The sequence below is a fragment of the Helianthus annuus genome, chromosome 15 (assembly GCF_002127325.2).
Source record: "Helianthus annuus cultivar XRQ/B chromosome 15, HanXRQr2.0-SUNRISE, whole genome shotgun sequence".
NCBI classification, from domain to species: domain Eukaryota; kingdom Viridiplantae; phylum Streptophyta; class Magnoliopsida; order Asterales; family Asteraceae; genus Helianthus; species Helianthus annuus.
In genome coordinates this window covers 75,366,914-75,377,018 of record NC_035447.2, presented here as the reverse complement: position 1 = coordinate 75,377,018, position 10,105 = coordinate 75,366,914, and the positions used below count along the sequence as shown (strand labels likewise).

At 38.6% G+C, this 10,105-nt stretch overlaps 1 protein-coding gene across 1 annotated transcript; it reads left to right on the top strand.

Moving 5' to 3' along the window:
* Positions 1-4,750: 4,750 nt before the first annotated feature.
* On the top strand, positions 4,751-10,019 carry LOC110911889 (single-strand DNA endonuclease 1). The gene is made up of 13 exons (XM_022156539.2): positions 4,751-4,894; positions 4,957-5,114; positions 5,899-5,960; positions 6,043-6,170; positions 6,304-6,355; positions 6,446-6,518; positions 6,632-6,705; positions 7,202-7,261; positions 7,359-7,527; positions 7,730-7,912; positions 8,026-8,126; positions 8,445-8,575; positions 8,980-10,019. Exons 1-13 carry the CDS (start codon positions 4,827-4,829, stop codon positions 9,926-9,928), a joined length of 2,208 nt encoding a protein of 735 aa, XP_022012231.1. The 5' UTR covers positions 4,751-4,826; the 3' UTR covers positions 9,929-10,019.
* Positions 10,020-10,105: the final 86 nt, after the last annotated feature.

Below are 10,105 nucleotides of genomic sequence, written 5' to 3'. Positions count from 1 at the left end.
TTGTTCATGTTGGATATGAGTATTTAAACTTTTTACTCTACTTTATGCTATGTATCAAACCTGTATACTCGCCAACTTTTGTTGATGTTATTTTAATACATGTTGCAGGTTGTTTAGTACAAGACTCAAGAAACAAGCTAGGATGGCTTTAGATATCCATTTTAGCAATTAAACAATGTTTGAATCTATGTTTACTATTTGAAACAATGTATTATGCTTTAGTTTTAATAAAATGATTTAATTCATATTGTCACATTTAGTGTTATGTTGTTTTGAGCAATTTGTTCGTCTCATCCCGATGTTTCCGCCATCGGTTGGGGTGTGACACTCTCCAACAGCGGGTCCGTCAAAGTTGTCTAATCGGTTGACGTAATCCATAACTCGGGATGAGTCCGCCTTTATAGCTGTTAAGATAAGCAGGTTTTGCAGATTAAAATTCCCACTGAAAGCGGAGTTTTGTAGGACGATTTTCTCGAGGAGCTCAATTAGTTCATGCGGAAGATCAGCGGTCATGAAAGCTTTAACGGCAGCAGAAACCTACTCGGGGCTCTTGCTCTCGGGTAAAGCAGTAGAAGCAACCTGATCGATGAGCTGCCTTCTGTACTCGTTCTCCGGGTTAAGAACCTTCTCCCAAAGATCGCCATCCATCCTCTCCACGACATATCTAACACAAAACAAGATAAAGCGTTAAAATATTATTTCCCTTGTTTTATATATATTTACTTGTAAATTCTGCAGCGGGTTTGAAACGTAGTTAAAAATAAGCAAATTGCGAGAGTTAAAGTTGTTTGATGTTTTGCTTAAGGGGCTAAACATGTCATTATTAAAGTTGAGGGGCTAAACATGTCATTATTAAAGTTAAGGGGCTAAGCATGTCATTATTAAAGTTGAGGGGCTAAACATGTCACTGTTAAAGTCGAGGGGCTAAAGTTGTTTATTATTAAAGTTGAGGGGCTAAAGTTGTTTGATGTAGTTAAGGGGCTAAAAACATCATTATTAAAGTTGAGGGGCTAAGCATGTCATTATTAAAGTTGTAAATGGAAGTAACATCGTATGGCACGAGATGACGCGCAAATTACCGGTCCTGAGTTATTACAAGAAATGACTGACAAGATCCTCCAGATACGAGACAATCTCTTGAAAGCACGGAGTTGTCAAAACAGTTACGCCGATAAACGCCGCAAGCCCCTTGAGTTTGAAGTTGGTGATCACGTACTCCTAAAGGTTTCACCTTGGAAGGGGGTGATCCGATTCGGCAAGAAAGGAAGCCTAGCGCCACGATACGTGGGACCTTTTAAGATTCTGGAAATAATTGGCAAAGTGGCCTAGACTCAAATTACCAGAGGAACTCAGCAATGTACATCCGACTTTCCACGTTTCGAACCTCAAAAAGTACCTAGCCGAAGAAAACCTGCATATCCCTCTCGAGGATTGGCAAGTGAATGGAACATTACACTTCGTGGAAAAGCAAGTAGAAATCATGGACCGAGAGACCAAGAAACTTCGACGCTCTCGCATTCCTGTAGTGAAGGTTCGCTGGAAAGGCAAACGCTGCGCCGAGTTCACTCGGGAACTCGAAAGTGATATGAAAGCAAAATACCCGCATCTCTTCGTTATGCCTGCGCCTTAATTTCGGGACGAAATTCCTGAAAGTAGGGGAGGCTGTAACAACCCGACTTTTCGGGTCATTACTTAGATCTGACATTTCTTACTTAATTACCTTGTACTCTCGAGATTTCAATTATTGCAATGGGTTTAACGATATTTTAAACTATGTTTTACAACGCGTTCACAACGCTTAATCAACGCATTTGTCGCATTTAAACGCAACTTACAACGCATACTATTTAACGCAATTTATCGCATATCACATCGCTTGTTTATACTAACATTATCACATCGCAATCGCAATGCAATCTCAACGCAACTCGAATCGCATATTTACTTTTATGAAATTATGCGTTGTGTTATGTGTGTGATTACTTGTTTAATGTTATGTGGTTATCTCATCGAAACGCTCACTCGCAAATCGCTTAAATGCAGCGTAATGCTTAACGCACGAAACAAAATTCGAAAACCAACGAAACGCAACTCGGCTGGTCGAATGACCACCCGATCGAATGGACATCCGACCGGATGACCATCCGATCGACTAGCCATCTGACCCACTCTCTTGCACCGCCTTACCTCCTCTCAGCCTATAAATAGAGCCCGTACACATCACTGTTCACTGATGTGACAGCTCTATCCGACCCGAACACTCTCAAGTCCCATTCAAGCACTATTTCACTTGACCCAAGGCTATTTCGTAAGTATTTTCCCCTAAATCTTGTACTTCCATCATCACTAAACACTTTCTCATCATCTTCTCCATCATAATCACTGATTTTCACCTTGAAATCACCTGATTTGGACTCCTTGAAGGTGACGTCATCTCGGTTTCTTATGAAAGCTGTGTTGTGACCTCATCTCATCAAGTATGGTTCAGATCTAAAGGATTTCAACACTATTTAACACGAATCTCCACGAGATCTAAACATTTTCAACAGTTTTCATACTTTTCTTCAACTTTTCTTCACGTTTACTCAAAACCGATGGAGTCTAGACTCACTTCGATTCTCCACTCACTCTATAGCAGAGAACCCGTCTGAAAACGGATTTCCACCGGAGGGACGACCGATTCACGGGTTGAACATGAAACGTCATCAAGAACAGTAAGTCTGATCGAATGGGGTGATTCCAATCCGATCGAATGAGCTGAACTCGGTGTAGTTTTCCGTTGTTTGACTCATTGTCACTGTTAAACTTGAAACTCCGAACTTAGAAAACTTTTGAAGTTTCCAAAGAAACAGATCACTCAGTCGAATGATCATCCGATCGACTGACCATCCGATCGAATGATCATCCGACCAGGTGGCCTGCCCCTTTTAACTTTCAAAACTTAAATAATTTAACCAAACTTCAAACTACAAGGTTTTTAATCGAATAGCCACCTGATCGAATGGCCGTCTGTCCGGATGACCATCCGACAGGATGACTTGACATCTACAACGAAAATTTCAAGGTTTCCAACACTTACAAACACTCACACTCATTCGAATGGCTATCCGTCCGAATGGTCACTCGGACGGATGGTCGGATGACCATCCGTTCGACTCACCATTCGACACTCATTCCGTTACGCACCGTTCAATGCTTATGCTACTGTTCTATGCTCACGCTAAACTCCACGCGCTCCCTCAATCCAAGTACTGTGTTTACTAGCTAAACACGCAAAGTGAGTATACTCGAACCCATTTTCTTTTAACGCACTTTTGGGTGTTACATACGTTCGCTATCAACATACACCAACACACAACGCAAACACTTTTAAATGCTAATCGCTCTCGCATGTTATACGTGATTCGATGAATGCTTGTATGTTATGTTTACACAATTATTGTTTCCTGACACCTTAGCAACGATAGTACTATAGTTTGGACTCAGCACCTGTCGTGGACAGGGGTTGTTAAGGGTATTACTTCACATGGTCACTGTGGTGATAATGTGTTGCGCATTCTACACTCGCAGTCGTGTCGGTTGTATACGTCATTGTCGATAGCTTACTTGATTCACATTTCTATGTGTTACATGCTGGTTATGCGTAAACCTTTTCGTTATACTATATACTAAGCTACTTAAACTTGTGTACTCACCTTTACACTCTGTGTATTGACTTTATTTTAACGTATGTGACAGGTTGATAGGATGCTATGTTTGCTGTGACGAATCAAGTAGGAGGTCTAGAAACAAACTAAATAAACCTGAGTTGTCGGAACAACTTATTTGTTTTTGAGACTATTATCTGTAATGACTGTTTATGCTTTATATGTTAATGGTATGGGACATTAACGCTAAATATATTGTCACTTAATACTTGTTATGGATTCTCTTAACAATCTATTTCACTCAGTGCCACGCGTCGATGTTTCCGCCATCGGTTGGGGTGTGACACCACCACTTACGGCGGGGCGTGACAACCACACACTCATCAAAAACCACCTGAGACCTACAAAGAGGACAATTAAAGTTAAAATGATGAAGCCAGCCGTCAAAGCACTCCTTGTGGAACACGTGATGGCAGGGGAGCTTGCGCACGTGCTCACCAGCGGTGAGGCGGTTGAGGCACATGACGCAATCGGAATCCAGCGGATCCGGAGCGTGTTTGTAGGAGAGGAGACGATTGAGGTGGTGGGATAAGGTAAGCATGGGCGGTAACCGGTGGTAGTTTGGTGGGGCTGTAAAGAGAGATAGAGATGTGGGTTATGGCAAGTGATGGAGTGGGTGGTGGCATGTGATGGTGGTGGCGGCGGCGGTGGGTGGTGGCGGTGGTAGATGTTGATGGTGGTGGGTTGGTGGTGTAGAGAGAGAAAAGGGGGAAGAGTAGAGACACATAGTACATGTGTCTATACATATACATTGTTATATGTTTTTTTTTATAACATTAAATTGTTTTCTTTTATTTTTTAATGTAAAATAAGTTTTGGATCAAAATAACAAGTTGAAAAGTTTAAAACAAAAATGCCAAAAATACCCCTGACTAAACTAGGGCTTTTAGATGGAGTTAGGCAATATGATCAAAATGGCAATAAAATGGAAAACTCAGCGACCCAGAGAAGAAAAAAAAAACTATTTTGACTAAAATGACAATTTGGACAAACATCAAGGACTAAAATAGCAATTTACTCTTTTTGAAAGTTCCATCCCTCTGAACCAGTGCTGCTATTTCCCTCTATCCCATTTCAGATCCAACGTTCGACTCTTAAACCATCAAGAACAATTTCAAAATGGGAGTAAAAAATCTGTGGGAAATTCTAGAATCTTGCAAGAAAACCCTTCCTCTTCACCATCTCCAGTAAGTTCCCTCACTAATTTCTCGAATTGCTCATCAGAAACTGTAATTTGTGTATTATACAGGAACAAGAGGGTTTGCATAGATCTATCATGTTGGATGGTTCAACTTCACAATGTGAACAAATCCCACTGTGCTATGAAAGATAAGCTTTATCTTAAGGGTTTGTTTCACCGAGTTCGGGCCCTCATCGCCTTGAATTGTAGTGTTATATTTGTTACAGGTATGGTGCCCTAATTTCAAAATCATATTTGGATGGTGGGTTTTAAGGGGAAATGCAAATGGGTTTGGTAGTTTTATTTTATACCATGATTTCAAAATCACATTTTGATGGTGGGTTTTAATGGAAAATTCGAAAGAGTTTGGTAGTTTTTTTTTACATACTGTAAATCACACCCAGATGGCTGAATTTTATTTCTGTAGTTTGAGTGTTGTTTGGATGATTTAGCAGAGCTTTATCTGGATTAAGTATGATTTAGGGGTTGTTTGGATTATTTAGCAGGAATTTTGGCATCTTTATCCGTATTAAGTATGATTTAGGGGTCGTTTGAGTGATTTAGCAGGAATTTTGATTCGCTTTGGGTTATGTTATATTACAAATATGTCAAATGGGTCATGTATAGCTAAAAGGGGACAGTTCAATTTGGTTGCCAAACTCTACTTTTAATGCATTTCACCTACTATATTGTTAAATTCAAAGATTTGGTTTTGTAGCGTAATTAAATCGTTCATAATATATGAAATGTGGACAAAAGAAGTGTTAGCGGGTCAACCCAACACGATATCGCTATTTGAAGTCGAGGTTTCATTGTTTCGGTGAAACTAGTTTATTCAAATTTTAAGGTAAAAAAAAACTTATTATGGTAAAGTAATATATGTAAAATTTCCTAAATATCTATAGCTCTAAACAATTTATAATCACTTTAAATTTGCACATCCATACACCCCCTTAGATCCTAGTAATCCTGCATGGTTTGTTTATTTTAACGCGTCATGATAATTCACAGATGGATCGATTCCGGGCATCAAAGTATCTACATATAGAAGGCGTCTACACTTGGACAATGAGGTAATAGTTTAATGTCTATAATATCGTTCTCTTTTGTTTGTCGCATGTCTTGTAGCATCTTATATTTATTTGTGTATAATAGGGAACTCAAGATGAATCTTCCTCAAACAAAAATACTTCACTTCAGAGGAATATGGGCTCTGAGTTCTCATGTATGATAAAAGAGGCCAAGATTCTTGCCTCGACATTAGGGGTTCCATGTTTAGACGGGTAATCGCTATGAATAGTTTAAGACTTTTAAGTATATATGCTTTTACTAGAGCTCATACATTGTTCAAATGTTTCATCATGTAAACATTAAATGCAATAGAATTAGGCTTTTTATTAACCTTGTGCTATTCAGTATCGAGGAAGGTGAAGCTCAGTGTGCATTATTGGATTCGGAGTCATTATGTGTAAGCGAAAACAAGAAATAATTATTTATTTATAATATCATGTGTCTTTGAAGTTTTGCTTATATTCCACAATCTTATGTGATTTTTCAGGATGGATGTTTCTCTTCAGACTCGGATATCTTTCTCTTCGGAGCAAGAACAGTTTACAGGGATATATGCCTTGGTTAGCATATCTAACTTCCTGTTTCGCTTCTATTTTAGCTGGTTTTTTTTTTTTGTTAAAATTAAACTTAGAGATCTATTTTATTTTTTTATTATTATTAATTTTTTTTGCAGGTGAAGGTGGTTATGTTGTTTGTTATGAAATGGATGACATTGAGAAAAAACTTGGATTCGGAAGAAACTCATTGGTGAGTTATGTATGACTAATTGACTGTTGACCAAATGTCGAAAATACCCCTTAATAATTATAATAGAGTTAATTACTCTTTTCGTCCTTGTGGTTTGTCAAAAATCACTATTTCAGTCCCTGTGGTTTCACTTTCGTAACCATTTCAGTCCACCTCGTAACCATTTCAGTCCCTGTACTTAACAGAATAATGGATTGAAATGGTTACGAAAGTGAAACCACAGGGACTGAAATGGTTACGAAAGTAAAACCACAAGGACTGAAATCGCAAATTTTAAACTAATGGAATGAAATAGTGATTTTTGACAAACCACAGGGACGAAAACAGTAATTAACTCATTATAATATAATAGACTTTTGCCAAAATAATTGTAAGATATTTCAAATAACGATTATTAGTCAGAAAAGGTAAACTAGATACAAAACTAACTAAACAATTAACCGTTGCATATTTTGCCATACGGTTTTGAGCTCACTTAAGTTACTATGGCTTTCAGATTGCTCTAGCTGTCCTTCTTGGTTGTGATTACTCACCTGGTGTGCGTGGGATCGGTCCCGTAAGTTTGAAACTTTTATCGATTATTTGTTAATTTTTGTCGCTTAATTTTCATTCATCGCTACTAATAATATCTATATGGACTAACTAATATGCAGGATTTGGCATGCCAGATTGTTAGATCTTTTGGTGAATCTGCGGTTCTTCAACGACTTGCTTCGCATGAATTGTTGCTTAAAAAGAAAGCTAAGTGTTCCAAGAAACATAATCAGGTTTCCGGCTTTAACAATAAAGAGAACATACCGCCTCAAGATTTAAACATTATAGGTAAGTTATATTTCTCATTATGAAAAAATAATTATTAAAGTGATTGACTTTGACTATAGCTAAATGACCATTATGCCCTTAATGGCAAGATTATAGAATCTTTTGGACAATAACTTGTAACCTTATATCTTTAGCTTGAAAGAGGACCCTTTGTGATCTTTGATAGATTGGTTTGATTTTCGACATGTGTTGTTTTTTGTAGGGCATAAAAGTAATTTACCAACGAATCATCAGTTTCAGCAAGTGATGGATGCATACCTCAAACCGAAATGCCATTCAGCTGACTCTCAAATGGTCCAAAGGGTTCTTGGTATGCATCCATTTCAACGGACGAGGCTTCTGCAAACATGTCATCGGTTTTTTGAGTGGCCTCCGGAGAAAACAGGTCCGTTTGTATCTTTAAACAAGCTTAGTAAACATAATAAAATGGAGAATTATTTGTTTTTCTTGTTTTCTGCTTTACGTATAAAGATTGGGCCTGTGTTATTTGTGATTTAGATGAGTATATTCTTCCTAAGATTGCCGAAAGAGACTTGAGACGATTTGCAAATCTACGGTGCACTTCTTCTGACTTAGGAGTTCGACTTCCTTTAGATAAGGTGATACTCTAACCTTGTAAGGTTTTTTTTTTTTTGGTAAACCATCATAACCCGTTAGGGAAATTCATGGGCCACACTTATACAATATTTGAAAGCATGCTGGTAATTTTGGTACTTACCAAATAAGCGATTTACAAAGTCTTGTGCAATAATTAAACACACACTTTTTGGCCCGTTTGACTCGCTTCCTTTTGACCCGTTCAGTTATGAATGGGTCAAAATTGACACCTCTAGTTTGTACTGTATATTCGAAGTAACGAGTAATAAAGCAAATGTTTGAGTGGTTATGAACTTACGCAATCATCATCATGTCTACAGATGCCAGTGAAGTGTCCGGTTTCTGGAATAATTAAACGCAGAAAAGCTCAAGGAAAAGAATGCTTTGAGGTTTCATGGGAAGACATGGATGGACTTGGTAGCTCTATTGTACCAGCTGAACTTGTCCACAGGTAATAACTAATAACTGTCATTTTCTTTTCTTTTAGACAAATTATTCAATATTTTTTTTTTTTGAACGGCCAACAAACTCAATCCCGAGCACTCTCGGGGCACCCACTGGACAAACGGAGTACTCCGAGAGTAACCCGAGTCCACCACCAATTCTGGGGAAAACCCGGTAACCCACTCACCCGTGGGCACGACAGTGAAATTACCGGTAAAACCCGTTTGGCTCAAGGATCCAACCCAGGTTTCCCTGGGTCTCCTATCATTGCCCACCAGTGCCTCACTCTGCACCAAGTGGGAGTCGAACCTGCATCTCTCAAGAGAAATGCAAGCCTTCTACCACTTGATCTAGAGATCATTGGCGATTATTCAATATTAAACAATCAGTTTTGTAATATTTTAAAAACAGTGCATGCCCAGAAAAGATAGTCGAGTTTGAACAGATGATAGCCGAAAAGAAGAAGCCAAAACCGCGTAAACCAAAGAAAACCGAGACAAACAAATCTGTGAGTGAAGTTGAAGCCAAACTTCAAGAACTCCTGCTTGAAATTGAAGGTACAAGTTCTTCTGGGCAAAACTATCGGTTAATCGATGAACCGATGGTCAACTCGAAGTCGAACATCGAGGAGGTGAAAGGTACATGTTCTTTTGGTCAACACTATCGGTTAATCGACGAGTCACTAGTGAACACGATGTCAAACATCAAGGAAGTGAAAGGTACATTTTCTTCTGGTCAAAACTATCGGTTAATCGAGGAACCACTGGTCAACACGAGGTCAAACATCAAGGAAGTGAAAGGTACATGTTCTTCTGGTCAAAACTATCGGTTAATAGATGAAACACTAGTCAACACAAGGTCAAATATCAAGGAAGTGAAAGGTACAAGTTCTTCTGGTCAAAACTATCGGTTAATCAACGAGTCACTAGTCAACACAAGGTCAAACATCAAGGAAGTGAAAGGTACTTGTTCTTCTGGTCAAAACTATCGGTTAATAGATGAGCCACTGGTCAACACAAGGTCAAACATAGTGGAATTGAATGGCACATTTTCTTCTGGTCAAAACAGTAAAAACTATCGGTTAATCGATGAACCGCTGGTCAACATGAGGCCAAACATCGAGGAAGTGAAGACAGAGGTTGTAAATCTGTCTACACCTTTAGTAACAAAAACAAACGGAAAAGTTGAAACACAGGTCGTTGATCTTGTGAGCCCGTTTTCGGTTGCTTGTCCTTCGAAAAATCTAGACGTTAATGTCATTGATTTGAGTGAATCTGAGACGGAGGTATCGCCTGAACATGCGAAAAAGGCGCGAGAACTTAGATTATTCGTAGCTAAAATCAGGGATGACATTTCTTAGATTATTTGTAGCTAGTGTACAAATGGGTGTGCTTTAACTAAGTGTAACGTTATTGATTGGATTTAGAATAAGAGTTGTGTTTTTCCTTAAATATGTATAAGATTGTAAATATGTAGCTAGTGTACAAATTTGTTTTCGTTATCGAGAACAAACATGTTGAGCACATATCTTAGAACA

Bases quoted from the DNA above. Each gene is read 5' to 3' on its own strand.
- LOC110911889 (XM_022156539.2), top strand. From the start codon at position 4,827: ATGGGAGTAAAAAATCTGTGGGAAATTCTAGAATCTTGCAAGAAAACC. The intron at 5,961-6,042 runs GTAATAGTTTAA...TGTGTATAATAG, and splicing joins GTCTACACTTGGACAATGAG to GGAACTCAAGATGAATCTTC. The intron at 6,706-7,201 runs GTGAGTTATGTA...TATGGCTTTCAG, and splicing joins GATTCGGAAGAAACTCATTG to ATTGCTCTAGCTGTCCTTCT.